At 39.6% G+C, this 18,400-nt stretch overlaps 3 protein-coding genes and 1 long non-coding RNA gene across 6 annotated transcripts; 1 reads left to right on the plus strand and 3 right to left on the minus strand.

The window, feature by feature from the left end:
* Nucleotides 1-310: 310 nt before the first annotated feature.
* Nucleotides 311-3,422, minus strand: LOC147304296 (glutathione S-transferase A-like). The gene is made up of 6 exons (XM_086280580.1): nucleotides 3,183-3,422; nucleotides 2,347-2,412; nucleotides 2,132-2,237; nucleotides 997-1,115; nucleotides 798-886; nucleotides 311-669 (listed from the first exon to the last, which is right to left on the minus strand). The coding sequence occupies exons 1-6, from the start codon at nucleotides 3,348-3,350 to the stop codon at nucleotides 537-539; spliced, it is 681 nt and encodes a 226-aa protein (XP_086136706.1). The 5' UTR covers nucleotides 3,351-3,422; the 3' UTR covers nucleotides 311-536.
* LOC147304297 (uncharacterized) lies at nucleotides 2,621-4,707 on the plus strand. The gene is made up of 3 exons (XR_015126893.1): nucleotides 2,621-3,690; nucleotides 3,788-3,947; nucleotides 4,072-4,707. It is a non-coding gene; the product is annotated as an uncharacterized LOC147304297 (long non-coding RNA).
* A 1,645-nt stretch (nucleotides 4,708-6,352) lies between these two features.
* Nucleotides 6,353-11,277, minus strand: LOC147304298 (glutathione S-transferase A-like). Of its 2 annotated transcripts, none has more exons than XM_086280576.1 (6): nucleotides 11,075-11,277; nucleotides 7,452-7,517; nucleotides 7,249-7,354; nucleotides 6,925-7,049; nucleotides 6,766-6,848; nucleotides 6,353-6,655 (listed from the first exon to the last, which is right to left on the minus strand). In XM_086280576.1, the coding sequence occupies exons 1-6, from the start codon at nucleotides 11,240-11,242 to the stop codon at nucleotides 6,523-6,525; spliced, it is 681 nt and encodes a 226-aa protein (XP_086136702.1). In that variant the 5' UTR covers nucleotides 11,243-11,277; the 3' UTR covers nucleotides 6,353-6,522. The 2 variants fall into 2 exon arrangements, with proteins under 2 accessions (XP_086136702.1, XP_086136701.1); XM_086280575.1 differs by having other exon boundaries at nucleotides 6,760-6,848.
* Nucleotides 11,278-14,360: 3,083 nt separating this feature from the next.
* On the minus strand, nucleotides 14,361-18,043 carry LOC147304299 (glutathione S-transferase A-like). Of its 2 annotated transcripts, none has more exons than XM_086280579.1 (6): nucleotides 17,761-18,043; nucleotides 16,837-16,902; nucleotides 16,634-16,739; nucleotides 15,058-15,177; nucleotides 14,886-14,970; nucleotides 14,361-14,781 (listed from the first exon to the last, which is right to left on the minus strand). In XM_086280579.1, exons 1-6 carry the CDS (start codon nucleotides 17,926-17,928, stop codon nucleotides 14,649-14,651), a joined length of 678 nt encoding a protein of 225 aa, XP_086136705.1. In that variant the 5' UTR covers nucleotides 17,929-18,043; the 3' UTR covers nucleotides 14,361-14,648. The 2 variants fall into 2 exon arrangements, with proteins under 2 accessions (XP_086136705.1, XP_086136704.1); XM_086280578.1 differs by having other exon boundaries at nucleotides 14,886-14,974; nucleotides 15,059-15,177; nucleotides 17,761-18,041.
* Nucleotides 18,044-18,400: the final 357 nt, after the last annotated feature.

Raw genomic sequence — 18,400 nt, forward strand, 5'->3', positions numbered from 1 at the left:
TGCTTTGCAAAAAAACCCTCACGTAAAAGGGTTTTAGTGGTGCCTAGATGTGCAGGATCTGAGTTCATGTTCACAAGCATAATGAAATACGTCAACAATGCTGATTGACACAAGTTTATTTTTAACTGAAGTGACAATGGCCAAAATACAGTACACTCAGTGGGTATACATGAGGCTGTGAATTTAACGTAGCAATGTAAAATCATGCAAATGGTATCAAATTGAAGCATGAGGCATTGGAGTTCCCTTTGTGTACAGAAAACTAGTTCTTAGTCCTTTTCTTCTTTAGCAAAAAATGTTCTGACTCCAGTTCACTGATATAAATTTATTAAAGGTTAAAAAAAAGTGTAGATTTAATTTTTTTGACTGTTGGTTGATGCTACATGACATCTCATATTAAAAACAAACAAACAACAAAAAAAACTGCTGTTAATGGAACCTGAACTTGTATCAGTCAACAGAAACTGTTGTTCGATATACACACAAACAAAAGCTGCAATATTATTATGTGACATTCATTCACGTCTGCATGAATGTCAGATGTCTTTCAGTGTGTCTTGTCCCTCAGGGTTCTCCAGCCAATGAGGAGGCCAGCTGGCTTTGACACTGGGTCTATCCTTCAGCAGATTGTAATACTCTCCCAGTTTAGGATAACGCTTTGCAGACAGCCTACAGATCAGAGCAGAAGGTAGAATATAGAATATAAAGTTCAGTGACTACAGATCATCACTTATTATACTGATGAAACATGAAGGAGAAGCAGCTGTCATTTCTATTTCCTTCTCTGCCACTCTTACCCAAATCTGAAAAGATAAGCAACTGTAGGAAAAATGACCACATCTGCCAGTGTGAAGGACGGTCCTGCCACATGAGAGCCTGAGCCCAGCTTGGATAAAAGAAATGCAAATTACAGCACAGTTTGAATAAACCAAAGCAGGCGATGTCAGCTTGTGTTTCTGTGTGTGTGTGTGTTTGTGTGTGTGTGCCTTCACATACCTTCTGCAGGTAACCCTCCCAGAGTTTGAGTTCAGTGGTCAGAGCCTCTTTGTTTCTATTCAGAGCCGATTCATGTCTCTCACCTTCAGGAACAAACCAGTCGTAGTAGATAACCGCATCTGAAAATAAACAAAACTCAATCACATGATGCTAAAAACATTTTTTACTGTAAAGGCATCGCAGCACTATTTTTATCAAGCACTATTTTTGGTAAAAGACTACCCACTCTCCAAGAGCCCACACTGTGATTTTGAGTTCACTGTTCTTTACAATATTGATGTTGATTTTATTGGGCAGCTGTAGCTGAGGAGATAGAGCAAGTCGTCTACCAACTGGAAGGTCACTGAATTTTATCCCCTGACTACTCCAGACTCCAGTTTTCTCGAGCAAAATCCTGATGATGACCACCTGATGCATCTGTATGTGCGCACAAAAGCATTTAGGTACAGGAAAAAAGTGCTTTTGTGTGACTGGGTGATGAATGAGGCTTGTAGTAAAAAGCACTCTCTGTGCTTTGTTAGTGTTATATAAGCAACACTCCATTTACTATTGTACCATTTCTTTTATCAACTCAGAGTCATTGCCAAGATAAAGTCCGGACTTCCTCAAAAGGGCCTGGAAAAACCCTTTTATCACTTCCCACCTGGACGACTTTCTACTTTGGTACAGAATAACTATCTCTGTGCCACCTGCTGTAAGTCAAGAATACAGCAGTTCATCTTTTCACTGGTATTGGAAATCATGAACACGTCCCTTCATTGGTTCCCTGTCCATTTTGGAATTGACGTTAAGATTTTATTGCTAATGTTTAAGATTTTTAAGTGGACTGCGACCTTTGTATCTGTCTGAGCTGCAATCATAAAACACATTCATAAACCTGTAAGAGCTAGGATATAAATGGCTTTCAAATACATACAAAATCCACTGCTCATAAACTGTCTAAAATGTTTTGTTTTGGGTCTGGACTTATTTCAGTTACTTATCTCCATCATCATCTAACGTGATGGAACACCAGTCTAGTAAGTTTGGCAGGCTCTGAAGGGAAGAGACTGCTTCCTCAAAGTTCACCCATATCTCCTCAAGCTGCTACTGCTAAGTCAACTGTAAAACTGTGTAGGCAAAGTTTTCGTCTTACTGAGTTTCTCGTAGAATGTGAGACCCTCAAACATGCGTTGGTACATCAGAGCTTGTTCTTCTTGGCTGTCCGGGATCAGTTTGTTTCCTTGGGACTTAAACTGGCTCTGCCATTGAGGAAAGAAAAAAACGCGCACACATATGAGCTTGTTACTGTTTGTGATGTTGAATTTAGTTTTAGGGTCAGTATAATTCTTAATGAATTAGAATCCTCACCTCCAGGTAAAAACAGACTGCATAGGAGTCGTTCACAATAGTGTTTCCATGTTTGAATGTTGGAAGCTGTGGAAAAAAAATTAGAACGTGAGCAAGACAAACTATCAAAGCTGCCATTTGAATCACTTGGATACCCGAAGTTTGCTATGTTAATTGCACTGAGAGCCGCCAGTAGCAGATTGCTATGATTACATGTTGTAGTGCATCACAAAGTGCAACATATAACATATTGTAGTTTGTTTTTGCCTAAGTTAGCTGCTAAAGCTGTAGCAGGCGTGTCACCCCTCCAATCTGCAGAACAGGTCAATATACAGTACTGTCATGCTAATAACGTCTCGCTAACCTTTAGCTTCACAAAGTATTTGACCCTGTTGTAAAAAACAAAAATCCTCGTGACTTTGACAGCTTTAACTACACTCCAGGTTCTTGGTGCTAACCCGCGTGTGCTGAGCAACTTTTAATCCGTTATGCCCAAGGAGAAATCAGGTGAACAGGCCAGTATGTTAAGATCTACATTGGATAAGATTTTGTAATATACCAACAATCAGTGTTGACAGAAGGGCACTGAACTGAAACAGCTGCTCTTGGGACACAGCCCACCATTGGCCAAAGGTCAACTTTCACAGCTGCCTTTCTAAAACTTAAAAAAAACTAAGATGGGCGGGCTGAATAATGTTGTGTAACCAGCTTTACTTAGCTAGTAGAGCAACAATACATATATCATGTTGATGAGGATGAGGTTGTTGAGGTTATTATGCAAAGTGTTTTTAAGCATTAGACTTAATGATAATATTGTATGGTACATTAGCTAAGGTGTAATTTTCTTAAGGCCCTACCTGTCCCCTGGGATTTATATCTAACATTTCTTTGGACTTGTGCTCCATTTTATCGAAGGACAGCAGTTTTTGGTTGTAGCCCTGCAGGTTCTTCTCCTCCAGAGCGATCATCACCCTCCAACAGGGAGGCGATCCGGCCCCCCACAGGAGAGTCATTGCCTTAGCCATGGTTTCAGAGGGAATTCTTACAACTGAGAGTGAAGTTGTGGAGGGATGATGAAATGAAGACAGCAGCTAGAGGAGCACAGACAGATTTATAGCAAGCTACAGCCCTTCCCATTTTATTGTTACGTAAAAAGATCGGTGCCTCAACACAAGACAGATCAAACACGAGCAGCCCCCTTAGTAACAGCACTGCTGATTAACTATTAACTACATCTGTGTGGATTATGAGTCGCCATGAAGACATTGTGGCTCCCTCTTTACAACGTTGCTTCAGTTCATTGTGGTTTTCAAGCATTCATTCATGGACAGCTTTGTTTTAAAAGGCCTGCGACAGCATTTCAAGGTTGAATCCAAGTTTCTGACTGGGACTCTGCAACACATTAAGTTTTTTCTTTTTCTGTTATAGATTTGCTGTCTTGTCATCTTGTTGCTTGAACCAGATTCAGCCAGGCTTTAGCTGTTGGACAGATGGATTCATTTCACCCTAGAGGACTTTGGGATCCAGAGGAGTTCATGGTTGACTCAACATTTAACATGCTAGCTGAGGTCCTGTGGGTACAAAACAAATCCTCCTCAACCGAGCTGTACAGCTGGTGTGAGGTATTTGTGCTAATATGCTGCATTTGGATTTTGCTACATGTGGCGTTGTGCATTACATCGACTGTACAATTTGGTCTTGTCTGTTTAAAGGACACTGTTCCCGAAGTCTTGTGTTTTGTTGCAGTCTCTCTGAGCATTTCCAGTCTGACCTAGGGATGAAATTACTGGGATGTCCACTGCTAAGAAGATTGTGGCGTTGTGTTAACACAGTGTGTGACCAGCACACTGCCAAAACCTTCCTTTTTATAGTGGTGCTCAAAAATATAATTAAACATTTAATTACCAACACTTGGCTGTGACTTATCCTCTCAGTTTCTATGGAAGCAGAAAGTTTGAACTTAGTTTTTCATAGGACTGCATAGAAGACTTTTTTTTCACATGACTATATAAACGGTATTTTTTTAAAGTGACAAAACCTGTAAAATATAACACAAAAGTTTAGTGAGTGTTTCACTGTGCACATTGGTGGCTAATTTCAGGTTTATAGAGCCCTCGAGTTGTTTTATTTGCAGTTCCTGATACCTCTCAAAATAGTCCTTGATCATGGTTTACATTTTAACAACCTGCTGTTTTCACGTTGCACATCCACTGGTGATATCGCTGGATGATTACAACTGATAAAGGTTATACGGGGGGGCAGATAACATTCACAACTCACGTGATCATCTCTTAATATCTGTTGAAAACTCACGATGACTTAGCATGTCATGTACATGGAAACTGTCCAATGCATGTCTCTGATGCCACCTATGTAAAAGCAACCCCAGTTTCTCTGTGATGCTTCCTCACAAAACTCAGAGTAAATGTCCACCTGAGCAGTTCCAGAATCAGTGTGGCAGTGGAAAAAAACGCAATCACTCTCCACTACTCTAGGTCTGTTGTGGCTTCCAGATGATAATCTACCACAACAAAAGCACGTGGTTTTCCTCCAACACACTCCTGCAAAGTATTATTTTCATGTTTTTAATGGGTTTGACATTATAATTAAAATTTTCTCCATAATAAGAACTTTTGCACAAGTCTTCTTTAGCACGTCATGTTTATTTATTTATTTTTTATTGGATCAAAATGCAAGATTGCGTAACACTGAACTATGTGATTTATGCAAAGTCATGACAACACATGCTTTCCTGTACTATTGTATGACTGAGGGGATGAGCCTGGATAGCTACTATACGACTAACTTTTGTTAAAATGCAAAATCATGCAAATGGTGCACTACTGAACTATCAGCCTAAAGAAATGGTAGCACAATGGATTTGATCAACTGTTGAACAGGAAAAGCCAGTTCTAGTCACGTAGCAGAATTCCTTTACTGTGGTGTGACTGGGAGGATGAAACTGGATAACTACATGGGTTACTATTGAAGTAACCTGAACATGGTTAGATCACAGATTGTCTATTAGGGTAACAAAAGCTGCTGTGATATTACATTAAGTGTGAGGAACTCCCAGCATGAATGTGTGACTGTCTTCATTGCTTCTGCTTGAATTTGTGCAAGTCTAGCATACAGTGTTTCCCGTAAGGGTGAGACCTTCCGTCATGCATCGGTACATTAGTGCTTGTTTCTCAGAACTGAAAATATTCAACATTTTCCATGTTTTAATTCTTGCTGTTTACATCGAGGTGTAAACATGCTGCACGTGGGTGAATGCAGGGAGCTAATAGAAAGAAACTGACAGAAGAAGTCAGGCTGTCCGGCTCAACATTGTGTTCCATAAGCATCTTAAGACTTTTGTTCATTTCAGAAAAACAGAGAAAGCTTTGCACTACACAAAGAGTACTGACAGTAAGAGTGCAATGCCTGAGAACGGATCAGTCAGCAGTTTCCTATATCTGTGATGCCCGAGATGTGAAAAGAGAAGCAGACACACCAAAACGGCTTCAAATATGCGCTACAGTTTTTTATAGAAGTTCATAGATTCACAATAAATCGACAGCTGTTAATGAAAAAAATCATTTAAATTATTTAAGGTGATAATTTATTTTGCCACTCTTTCCTACTTCCAATATTACAGTACATTTTAAAACTAGAAACAAGCTTCAGTCTATTCTCTGAAAGCAGCAACAATAAAGCCAGGAGGTGTAAAAAGAAGCAGTGATTTCTGGAAGTGATCCTGGGCCCACGCAGTGGTTTCCATGACAGAATCATGCCAGTTTTTAATGCATTGCCGCTTGAGGCAAAACATCCTATAATGATTTTTGGTCTGGGTGCTCGCACACAGAGCTTTCTCCAGATTCACTGAACCTTTTGATGACATAATGTGCTGTTTTTTAGGCTTTTTGTTCTCTCCTTCTTTTTAAGATACATGGTAACTTGTATGGAAGCACAAGAGTTACATTGTTTTAAATGTGAAAATCCTAATAAAAAAGAAATAACTCCACAAAACTAGTGAATGTTTTTGTTTCTTGGAAGGTTTTTTATTGACAGGATAGAAAAAGATGCAAAGTCATGACTTCTGCGGTGAAGTTAAACTGCTGTCAGAAAAAACGGAATACGTATGAGTTACCAAAAGCTGCAAGCAAAAAAACAAGAGCCGCTCTGTCATTATGCAGCATCATCTATGGATGAATATCAGATGTCTTTCAGTGTATCTAGCCTCTTGGGGTTCTCCAGCCAATGAGGAGGCCAGCTGGCTTTGACACTGGGTCTCTCCTTCAGCAGATTGTAGTACTCTCCCAGTTTAGGATAACGCTCTGGAGACAACCTACGAATCAGAATTAAGAAGACTTTCAAGTCCCATGTCTACAGATCATCTTTCATTTTACTGATGAGACCACGTGGAAATGCAAACAGCCTCTGCGTGCTTACCCAAACCTGAAGAGTGCGCCAACTGTTGGAAAAACGACCACGTCTGCTAGCGTGAAAGACGGTCCTGCCAGGTAAGAGCCTGAGCCCAGCTTGGAAAAAGAAAATACAGTTGGAACAAATCAAAGCAGGCCGAGTCTGTCTGAGTTTGTGTGTTCATGCACATACCTTCTGCAGGTAACTCTCCCAGAGTCTGAGTTCACTGACCAGAGCTTCTTTGTTTCTCTTCAGAGCCGATTCATGTCTCTCACCTTCAGGGACAAACCAGTTGAAGGTGTAGTAGATAACAACGTCTAAAAAACAAAACATTAAAAGATGGCACATTCATCTGTTAGCAGGTTCACATGATGTGAGAATCTTTCCATTTTAAAACATAAGTTATCCAAAGAGGCATTATTTTGGAAGTTGATCCAAAGGTTTTCTGTGTAATAACTTAATTTTTTTCCTTGAAATTTCCTGAGAGACGAGGCTCAGAGGAATAATAACACTTACTGAGTTTCTCGTAGAATGTGAGACCCTCAAACATGCGCTGGTACATCAGAGCTTGTTCTGCTGGGCCATCTGGGATCAGTTTGGTTCCCTGGGATTTAAACTGGCTCTGCAAGACATTAGGAAAAGACACACATTTAACTGGTGCACATTTTGTGATGTTGCATTCAGTGTGAGTGAATATTTTGTCAAAATGACGTTCTCACCTCCAGGTAAAAACAGGCTGCATAAGATTCATTGATGACATTGTCTCCATGTTTGAAAGTGGGAAGCTGAAAAATAAATAAAGAAATGAATAACAATAATCATAATAATGACAAGTTATAAAAGTGTGTTAGAGTCAATAAGCTGCTGTGCTGGATCAAACAGGAATCCTTAATAATAATTACAAGAACAAGTGAGATTACACACAACGTGTCACATATTCAGACACCAAACCTCACATTTCTGTGTTTTATTTAACGCTGTTCCCTAAACAAACTAAACCCATGGGTTGTATTTTTGAGGAATAATTTTATTATTGAACAACAACCATGTTCTCAATGAACCCATCATGTTTTTCTTGAAGGATGCAGACTTCTTCCTGTACCACTGCTTGAAGAAGGTGTCTTCCAGAAACTGGCAGTAGGACTGGGAGTTGAGCTTGACTCCATCCTCAACCCGAAAAGGCCCCACAAGCTCATCTTTGATGATACCAGCCCAAACCAGTACTCCACCTCCACCTTGCTGGCGTCTGAGTCGGACTGGAGCTCTCTGCCCTTTACCAATCCAGCCACGGGCCCATCCATCTGGCCCATCAAGACTCACTCTCATTTCATCAGTCCATAAAACCTTAGAAAAATCAGTCTTGAGATATTTCTTGGCCCAGTCTTGACGTTTCAGCTTGTGTGTCTTGTTCAGTGGTGGTCGTCTTTCAGCCTTTCTTACCTTGGCCATGTCTCTGAGTATTGCACACCTTGTGCTTTTGGGCATTCCAGTGATGTTGCAGCTCTGAAATATGGCCAAACTGGTGGCAAGTGGCATCTTGGCAGCTGCACGCTTGACTTTTCTCAGTTCATGGGCAGTTATTTTGCGCCTTGGTTTTTCCACACGCTTCTTGCGACCCTGTTGACTATTTTGAATGAAACGCTTGATTGTTCGATGATCACGCTTCAGAAGCTTTGCAATTTTGAGACTGCTGCATCCCTCTGCAAGATATCTCACTATTTTTGACTTTTCTGAGCCTGTCAAGTCCTTCTTTTGACCCATTTTGCCAAAGGAAAGGACGTTGCCTAATAATTATGCACACCTGATATAGGGTGTTGATGTCATTAGACCACACCCCTTCTCATTACAGAGATGCACATCACCTAATATGCTTAATTGGTAGTAGGCTTTCGAGCCTATTAGGGCTGCCACAAACGATTATTTTGATAGTCGACTAATCACCGATTATTTTTGCGATTAGTCGACTAATCAGATCATCATCCATTGGACGTACAGCGTACAGCTTATTGCACCAGCAGCATCTGGTCTTATATAACTATCATTAGCTTACAGCTTGAAGTGTTTGTGCTAACTAAAAATAAAGACAAGATGGTAGTTTATTAATTTTTAATGAAATTTGCAGATTGTTTCGGTGAAGTTTAATAAACTCCTTGCTTTCTAAAATATAACAGGACACCGGAGTATATTATCCAGCGTCTCACACTTCTGATAATCAGCTGTCTGCTTGACAGTTTTAGCTGTGCAAAAACTATAACTTTAATCTCAGCCAAACCGATTTACTCAGGAACAAATAAAATACTAAAGAAAGCCAAACAATAACATTTTTAAGTTATCTAAGTGACTCATATATATGTTTAACCTGACTAGCGAAAGACGGCGGTGGGTTTGAAAACGATTTGCCGGGAGTCCGGTGTTCTCACGGCTCTAGTTAGCCTTGCCCCCGCCTAGCTAACGAGCTAGTGGGTAACAGATGTCTCCGAAAACGTCGGAGCGCTTTTGAAAATATGTGGTGTCTTGATAAACTGAGCAGATATTTGAGGTTTCCACAGCTACATTCTCGCCTGAAAATATGTTAAACGTTTATTTTGTGACCCAGAAAGAATAATAAGAGTAAAGTTAAAACTAACTAGCTGCCGCCATTGTTGACAACTATGCTGGGCTGCGCTATGAATTCTGGGACACAGCTTCTTCTTCTTCGGGGTTTAACGGCAGCTGGCATCCTTGTACATGCAGTGCTGCCATCTTCTGTTTCAGTCCGTTATTACACTCTTAAATCCTACTACTCATTCCTGCGTCCTTTGTGATCTTACAAAGCTTCAAACGACGCGTCGACTATTAAATTAGTCGTCGACGATTTTAATAGTCGACATAATCGTGACTAGTCGACTAATCGTGGCAGCCCTAGAGCCTATACAGCTTGGAGTAAGACAACATGCATGAAGAGGATGATGTGGACAAAATACTCATTTGCCTAATAATTCTGCACTCCCTGTATTTGATATGAAACATACGTCAGAGACATTATCCTAAACTGGACTAACAAAAGACCATGAGTACAACATGAAACGTACATTACATAGCGTAATGCTAAAGTTCATTGATCATTTTAATCATAAACTTGTTGTTGAAATATTTTTACTGAACATGCAAACATCTGCTGATGAAAATGTGTTGATTTATTGGTCTGTTATGAAGCTATTGCTATTTCTAATGTGTTTTATCACTTTCTGATGTTTTATTAATTAAACAATAAATGTATTGTTGTGTTATCTGTAGCTATAGTATTTATATATATTTATTTATAGTATAGCAAATATATTTAATTATTACTGTTTAAAACACTAATATGTGACATGTATTAGTAGTGATGTTGTGCTGAGGGTTAAAATGCCTTTTTGTCTTTTGGTAACTACAAAATGACAATAAACCATTAATATATGTCTATGCTGTGCTCGTATTTATTTTTACCCTACTCAAATTCAATTTATGATGCATTTTATTTTGAAAGATTTAAAATGGTTTTTTAAAGAACCACTCAAAAAAGGTTCTTTAAAATGGTTCTTTTAAAGAACCATTTGAAGGACCTTTTTAAAAATGGTTCTTTAAAGAACCATTTTTAAAAAGGTTCATTGAAAAACCATTAAAGGTGCCCCAAAGAACCATTTCTTGATGGTTCTTTGGGGCACCTTTAAAGGTTCTTCAATGAACCACTGAAAGAAATGGTTCTTTGAAGAACCATTGTTTGAAAGGTTCTTTGTGGCACCAAAAAAGGTTCTTCTATGGCATCAGTCTAAAGAACCACTTTTGGTTCCAGTTGGCACCTTTATTTTTCTGAGTGCAGTAACACATTTTTAAAAATGGGCCAGTCTGGCCATTCGATTAAACCTGCTCGTCAAGTTCAAACTGGTTCTTTGGCAGTACTGGAAATCATCATGGTACTTGTGGGCAGGGCGCTTCAACTCCAAGCTCTTATTCATTATTATATAACCAAGTGTGAGGAAAAAAGAAAGAAAAAGTTTGAAACCCAGCTGCAAACACAAGAGCTCAGTTATCTCTACACCCATATTCACTACGTGTCAGCTCACGATAAGTGCTCGTCCAATCAGGTGCTGCAAGGCGTCTCTTGGAGCGTCTTAAAAAAATAAATAAAAAAATAAAAAAAAGTCTACTTGAATAACGGAATCTTTTCCGCCAGAGCAACAACCCATATTTCAATGTTAATTAATGACCGTGATGTCGTCAAGGTTATTGTGCAATGTATTATGCAAAAGGATCAGATTCAAGGATATTCGTCAGTGTTGTGTTAGTAACAAGGGCTTGTTTGCAAAATAGCTCACCCTACCTGTCCCCTGGGATTTATATCTAACACTTCTTTGAACTTGTGCTCCAGTTTTTCTAAGGAGAACAATTTTTGGTTGTATCCTTGCAGGCTCTTCTCCTCCAGAGCGATCAGCACCCTCCAACAGGGAGGAGAGCCGCTTCCCCACAGCAGAGTCATGTCCTTGGCCATGGCTTTAACTTGAGATTCACGGCGTCACGCAAAACACAACAGCACATTTGAACTTCTCTTAACAAGTGTGTCGCTGTCCAGCTTTTAAAAAAGCGCGTATTGCCACCTACTGGTTGGAGAAAGTAACTGCAATTGTTACGAATCCATTTGACTTTTTCGTAGGGTGCACTGCAGTGGTCACTTATACTTAGGAAGGTCATCCTTAGGAGACCCGGATGAACCTGCGTGGCGGCCATAATACGAGCTATACTTATTCTCTAAGGCAGGGATCTCAAACTTAACTGAGCTGTGGGCCACTGCTGGAGCTGTCACCTTGTTTGAGGGACACTTTAGTGTTCAAGTAGTACAACTCCCAAACAAACAAACAAACAAGAAAACAATGCCAAATATTTACAAAAATGTAGTGTAGTGTTTGCTTTTCAAATTTTCAAAAATATTTTTTTAAATATTGTATAACAAGACATAACTGCAGAAGTTTCTCACTCTTAACTACCTGAAGCCTTTCATTGAACCAAATAAACAAACTGGTACTCTCTATCGGGCCACACGCGTGGCAGCACTTCTGCTATAATTTTGTTTGTATTTAACAGAATAAAAATGCAGACATAAGTACACACATTAGTTTTTGACTGCTAGTGAAAACTCTTTTAGTGAAAACATTGCACTCAACAACAAACAAATCCTCCCTAACAAAAAAAGTAACTTTAGGGGCCAATTTGCATTATATTTCTTCACGTCAACATAAAAGGGGTGATGTGGGCTTAGTGGACTTTGGTGTATTAAACATTTTTTAAGCATACTGTAAAAATCATTATGTAGTTTTAATAACAATTCATTACAATGTAAGCACTCACAAAGCTACTTTGTAAGATACTATAGCTCCCTCTTAAAGTTGTCAGTAAAACCTTCTTCCCAGGATTGCTTTTTGAACTCTCTGAGCTAACAAGCTAAAATAGGCTCATGCTGAGACATGAGATGGAAAAAATTCTTAATTTTATGTATTGATTACATGTTTTAAAATAGTAATCATCATCATCAGTAAAAGAAATAATTTTATGGTTTGAAGGTTCCAAATCAAAGAAACCATTGCCTCAAGTTATTTTAAGAGAAAACCCCCAAAATTGAGTAATGATGATGTAAATTTGGTTTCTTATTTGGAAATGTTCTTTTGCAGCAAAGATCTCAGACTGTTTTTAACACTGAATGTAGTCAGCTGTATGAAGCTGCATGAAGCTGCATGAGATTTTCTCTGACAACACTAATCTGTCTGATGACAGATAAAAGATCTTCATTTGTATGATAAACTAGAAACTTTAATCTGAAATTATTTAACACTGTGTTAATGTTGCTAATGTTGTGTTAGCAGCTATAAAGTAATTGAGACTCATGCAATTCATACAAGACTAACCAGAGAGGATCATTTCACGTTGAAATATATAAAGTGATACAGGACTGAATATAACATCATTGTGTAAAAGTCCAGAGCCTCTGAGCTTCTAACATTACACAGCGCAAAGGTCACTATCATGAAGTCCTCTGAGGGAGCTGCTGGTGAAGATGGAGAGTCCTGCTTGTTCCCTGCGATGAGCTTACAGATGATGTTCCTGAAAGGACAGCTCAGCTGTGATGAAAGAAAGTTTCTCCAAACCTCTGAACCCCAGAATTCAGACCCATCCCTGTCCTGTCCTCACAGTAAATGTAGCTGTTTATAATAATGTGGGCTCAGGGGGCTCTGTGTTGCATGCCGTCACTGGTTCAAAGCAAAATAAAAAAAGAACACTTGTTATCACACTTTGTCTCTGCTTGTGTACCTTCTATATTTTGTTGTCGGTGATAAAACAATCATATTTGACAGGAGACACTCCCTGCCCCCCCCCCCCTCCATATTCAAATGTGGTCACCCTCTATCACAATATAATATATTTAAATATTACTAGAATGGAAAGTTATCTCAATATTTAATGTATAAGGCCAGTAAATAAAAGAATTTAAGACAGAAGAAACGTTCCCACATTGTTTTTTGCATATTTTATATTGCCTATAACATATTGAGTTTGTAGGTTTGTGGCTCGCTTTCAGCTATACAACGTACATCATGTACAGAGGAGAGAAGGGGGTCACAGCTCCTGCGACAGATGAAATGTAGACAAAATGCTCAAAGAATTCTGAATTGAAATCATCATCATTGTCACTTTGTCTTCTGTGGTTTTCAGGCGTTTTGTGCATTCCTTCTTTTTAAGAATGTGCCAGACTGGATTTGGCCACTCGTAGTTTAACACGGCACGGTGGTTAGCACCGTTGCCGCACAGCAAGAAGGTCCTGAGCTCAATTCCAACATCAGGCCGGGGTCTTTCAAATCAAATCACTTTTATTGTCACATCACATGTGCAGGTACATTGGTACAGCACATGCGAGTGAAATTCTTGTGTGCGAGCTTCACAAGCAACAGAGTTGTGCAAAATACAATAACATAAACAGGCAAAATATACGAATGGCTAAATCTGAAACTAATAAATATATGCACAATGTATAATAGTATATGCAAAAAAAAAATAAAAAAATTTCTGGATGTGTATACTAAATGTTTTTCTACGTGTGTGTGTGTATACACATATTTTACAAATTAAATAGTCAACAATAAATAAAATATATAAACTTTCTGTGTGGAGTTTGCATGTTCTCCCCGTGTTTGCGTGGGTTCCCTCCGGGTACTCCGGTTTCCTCCCACCGTCCAAAGACATTCCGCTTGTGGGGATAGGTTGATTGGATAATCCAAATTGTCACTAGGTGTGAATGTGAGAGCGAATGGTTGTCTGTCCCTGTGTGTTAGCCCTGTGACAGACTGGCGACCTGTCCAGAGTGTACCCCGCCTCTCGCCCTATGACAGCTGGGATAGGCTCCAGCACCCCCCGCGACCCTGAAAAGGATAAGCGGAAGCGAATGGATGGATGGATAGTTTATCACAGCAAGTTCAGGAAAATGTCTAAAAAGCTCAAGAAATGGATCCAACAAAGAATAAAACATGAGGTGACTTTGTATGTGTATGGATTTTTTGTTACAAATGTGCAAGTCTTGAATCAGTGCTCAAACATACAAAAGAAAAACATCTCTACAAAGCTAATGCACATTTTTTTTATTGACAAGACAAAAAAAAGATGCCAAATTGTGGAAAGGATGCATTATTGAACTATGCAAAGTCATGGAAACACAAAGCATTTGAGCTAGCTTTGAGCAGGGAAAACTAGTTCTTTACTTTACGATAGTGTGACTGAGTTATTCTGCTATTAGACAAAGCTGAACATGTATGAGTAACCAGAAACTGCTGTTAGGTATACACAGAATGCATAAGGGCAACAAAAGCTGCTCTGTCATTATGCAGCATCATGTTTACATCTGTGTATGAATATCAGATGTCTTTCAGTGTATCTTGGCCCTTGGGGTTCTCCAACCAATGAGGAGGCCAGCTGGCTTTGACACTGGGTCTCTCCTTCAGCAGATTGTAGTACTCTCCCAGTTTAGGATAACGCTCTGGAGACAACCTACGAATCAGAATTAAGAAGACTTTCAAGTCCCGTGTCTACAGATCATCTTTCATTTTACTGATGAGACCACATGGAAATGCAAACAGCCTCTGCGTGCTTACCCAAACCCAAAGAGTGCGCCAACTGTTGGAAAAACGACCACGTCTGCTAGCGTGAAAGACGGTCCTGCCAGGTAAGAGCCTGAGCCCAGCTTGAAAAAATAAAAAACAAAAATACAGTTGGAACAAATCAAAGCAGGCCGAGTCTGTCTGAGTTTGTGTGTTCATGCACATACCTTCTGCAGGTAACTCTCCCAGAGTTTGAGTTCAGTGACCAGAGCTTCTTTGTTCCTCTTCAGAGCCGATTCATGTCTCTCACCTTCAGGGACATACCACTCATAGTAGATAACTGCATCTGAGAAAACACAAAACTTTATACGTAAAATATTAGCGTTACAGATGCAAAATGTTACCACTAGATGTCAGATTGCAACTGAAAACTGTTCTCGTACCCCTCCCAATTCAAGTGCATAATCGTCCCTATGGTGGCCGCTGTAGGACAAAAATACTTCAGTGAGCCGACAGAGATCATAATAATTACATTTAGACGGTTTCACATCAGAGCTACAGCACTGTTTCTAGTGCTGTTTGTGTAACAAAAGATTGTTGTGCACACTTGACTTTAACATATTCACATAATATCAGCACTTAGTGATAAATCTGGAAATTTAAAAAAAAACATATGGTCAATGAAATACACTGCTCAAAAATTACAGGAACACTTTGAAAACACCTCAGTCTCAATGGGAAAAACATGCTTGATATCTACACTGATAGGGAGGAAAATGTGTCAGAAATTAAAATCACCAAGCTACAAAGGGCTGAATTCAAAGATGCCCTGAAAACCAAAGTGAAAACGACGATGTAGCAGGTTAGTCCATTTTACTGAAATGTCAAAGCAGCAACTCAAAATGGTGTGCAGAGGTGCTGAAATGGATTTAGGTCAGATGAGTGTGAGGGCAAGCTGATGTATCAATTCCTTGATCCTCCATGAACTCCCTGCATACTCTCATCATATGAGGCCGGGCACAGTTGTGCTTCTCTAGACCCTTTCCACGTCTGTTACACGTGCTCAGGGTGAACCTGCTCTCATCTGTGAAAAGCACAGAGCACCAGTGATGAACCTGCCAATTCTGCTAGTCTATGGCAAAAGCAAATCTGGCTCCATGGCGTCAGGCAGTGAGGACAGGGGCCACCCTCATGAAGTCAGTTTCTGATTGTTTAGTCAGACATTCATGCCAGTGTCCTGCTGGAGGTCATATTCAAGTTCTGGCAGTGTTTGCCCTGTTCCTTCTTGCACAAAGGAGCAGATACTGGTCCTGTTGATGGGTTAAGGACCATCTACAGCCTTGTACAGGCCTCCTACAGCAACTTCCTGTCTCCTGGAATCTCCTCCATGCTCTTGAGATTGTGCTAGGAGACACAGCAAACCTTCTGTCAATGTTTTGCATTGATGTGCTATCCTGGAGGAGTTGGGCTACCTCTAGGGTCCAGGTATCAGCTCATACTAGCAGTAGTGATAATGACCCCAGCGAAATGCAAAACTAGTGAAAAAAAAACCAGTGAACAGTTAAATTCATCAACAGCAAAGCAGCTGAAACTGATTTAAAAAAAACCCTCTGCTACTAAACTGACCAGATCAATATCCTACAAGTGTAACTGACTTTATGCAATACTCTGATTAAAAATGGTTCCTTTAAAATCTGAGATATGCATTTTGCAGCATTCCTAAGTTCCTTGAGAGAATTGAGGCTCAAAGGAATAATTTATAAAAGGAGATATCAGGATTTGAAAATACAGATAACACTTACTGAGTTTCTCGTAGAATGTGAGACCCTCAAACATGCGCTGGTACATCAGAGCTTGTTCTGCTGGGCCATCTGGGATCAGTTTGGTTCCCTGGGATTTAAACTGGCTCTGCAAGACATTAGGAAAAGACACACATTTAACTGGGGCACATTTTGTGATGTTGCATTCAGTGTGAGTGAATATTTTGTCAAAATGACGTTCTCACCTCCAGGTAAAAACAGGCTGCGTAAGATTCATTGATGACATTGTCTCCATGTTTGAAAGTGGGAAGCTGAAAAAGAAAATTATAATAGTGTCAGCAAGAAAACTGTCATTAGGTACTGTATAACAGGTTTTAATGCTAAGGCTACTGGGTGTTATTTAGGTTAACCGTTTGTATATCAAACAAATACAATTAAAAAAAATTGATTACTTATTTTAACAGAACTTTACTGGGATAAAATAACACTCTGCAGTGTTTCCCGTATTTATGGTTAAAGGCCAGTTTCCAGTCTGAGATTTGGAAAGTGTAAAGAAAGATGTAAATTAAACTGCTTATTTTACTACACTTAGTCAGCTGCAGGTTATATTCAAGAGCCCATATTCAACGATACAACCCCTCATTTCTACATTTTATTTAACACTGTCCTGCTTTTGTGCTGTTCCCTAATAAATTCAATAAGACGCATTTAAAGTCTGATGGAAATGTGCTAGTATATGCTAGTCAAGTTCAAACTGGTTATCTTAAAGCTTTAATATGCATTTAAACATTTTAAACTAGTCGGTTTTTATGATAAATGAAGACAGCTACACGGTGCATTTCTCGCCTCAGATGCTTTCATAAACACATTTCCGTTAACTTTTCTCTAACGTAAACGAGCCGCCATGTTGGTGCAGTTCGGCTTCAAACTCGCGTGCTCATTTCTACACGTGTCAGCTCACGAGAAATGTTCGTCCAATCAGGTGCAGCAGGGCGTGTCCTGAAGTGTTTTCCTGCACATCTTTATCCGTTAACCGTCCTGCAGCACAAAAGCGCCGATATCAGCGTTTATAACCGTGACGTTAACGTGAGATTGTTATATAATATTATGGCGCAAAGTCAAGTGTTGTGTCAGTTATAAGGGGTGGTGTGCTAAAAGCTCCTCCCTACCTGTCCCCTGGGGTTTATATCTAACACTTCTTGGGACTTGTGCTCCATTTTCTCGAAGGACAGCAGTTTTTGGTTGTAGCCCTGCAGGCTCTTCTCCTCCAGAGCGATCATCACCCTCCAACAGGGAGGAGAGCCGGTCCCCCACAGCAGAGTCATGTCCTTGGCCATGGCTTTAACTTGAGATTCACAGTTTGGACGGTCACTGAACTGGACGCACAAAGCAACAGCGCATAAGAAAAATACCCAGTTACTTTTCTTATGGTTTGTAGGAGGGGATGTCAAGCTTTTATAAGAGCGTGATTGCCATCTACTGGCTGGAAGAAAAAACTACAACTCTATCATCATCTTTCATTTGCCTTCTTCATATTTTTGATAGTCACCACTGAATGATTTGTTGAAATAATAATAATAATAAAATAGGTTTGTTTGTACCTTCTGCACTTTGTGTAGTCGATGACAAGATGGTAGTCACATTGTACACTTCCTCCCCCAAATATTCACATATGCTCTGCCTCTATCCCAATACAATATAGTATTATATAGTATTTTAGCATAATTAGAAAGGTGACTGACCTGAAATAAACAAGCTGTTTTTATGAAAAATAACTGATGGAAGCTGTGTCAACATTTAATGCTATAA

Source organism: Aulonocara sp. 'chitande type north' Nkhata Bay, linkage group LG22, assembly GCF_057382095.1.
Source record: "Aulonocara sp. 'chitande type north' Nkhata Bay isolate Kocher_YH1m ecotype deep benthic linkage group LG22, A_spYH_male_GT1.1, whole genome shotgun sequence".
NCBI classification, from domain to species: domain Eukaryota; kingdom Metazoa; phylum Chordata; class Actinopteri; order Cichliformes; family Cichlidae; genus Aulonocara; species Aulonocara sp. 'chitande type north' Nkhata Bay.

What these genes read in the sequence shown, in the direction of transcription:
- LOC147304296 (XM_086280580.1), bottom strand. Translation starts at nt 3,350, where the DNA reads ATGGCTAAGGCAATGACTCTCCTGTGGGGGGCCGGATCGCCTCCCTGT. An exon ending in CACATTCTACGAGAAACTCA is followed by an intron (nt 1,116 to 2,131) that starts GTAAGACGAAAA and finishes GTTTATTTTCAG; the next exon opens with ATGCGGTTATCTACTACGAC. An exon ending in GGGAGGGTTACCTGCAGAAG is followed by an intron (nt 887 to 996) that starts GTATGTGAAGGC and finishes CTTTTATCCAAG; the next exon opens with CTGGGCTCAGGCTCTCATGT.
- LOC147304298 (XM_086280575.1), bottom strand. Translation starts at nt 11,242, where the DNA reads ATGGCCAAGGACATGACTCTGCTGTGGGGAAGCGGCTCTCCTCCCTGT. An exon ending in CAGCCTGTTTTTACCTGGAG is followed by an intron (nt 7,355 to 7,451) that starts GTGAGAACGTCA and finishes AATGTCTTGCAG; the next exon opens with AGCCAGTTTAAATCCCAGGG. An exon ending in CACATTCTACGAGAAACTCA is followed by an intron (nt 7,050 to 7,248) that starts GTAAGTGTTATT and finishes TTTGTTTTTTAG; the next exon opens with ACGTTGTTATCTACTACACC.
- LOC147304299 (XM_086280578.1), bottom strand. Translation starts at nt 17,928, where the DNA reads ATGGCCAAGGACATGACTCTGCTGTGGGGGACCGGCTCTCCTCCCTGT. An exon ending in CACATTCTACGAGAAACTCA is followed by an intron (nt 15,178 to 16,633) that starts GTAAGTGTTATC and finishes GTGTTTTCTCAG; the next exon opens with ATGCAGTTATCTACTATGAG. An exon ending in GGCGCACTCTTTGGGTTTGG is followed by an intron (nt 14,782 to 14,885) that starts GTAAGCACGCAG and finishes TCTGATTCGTAG; the next exon opens with GTTGTCTCCAGAGCGTTATC.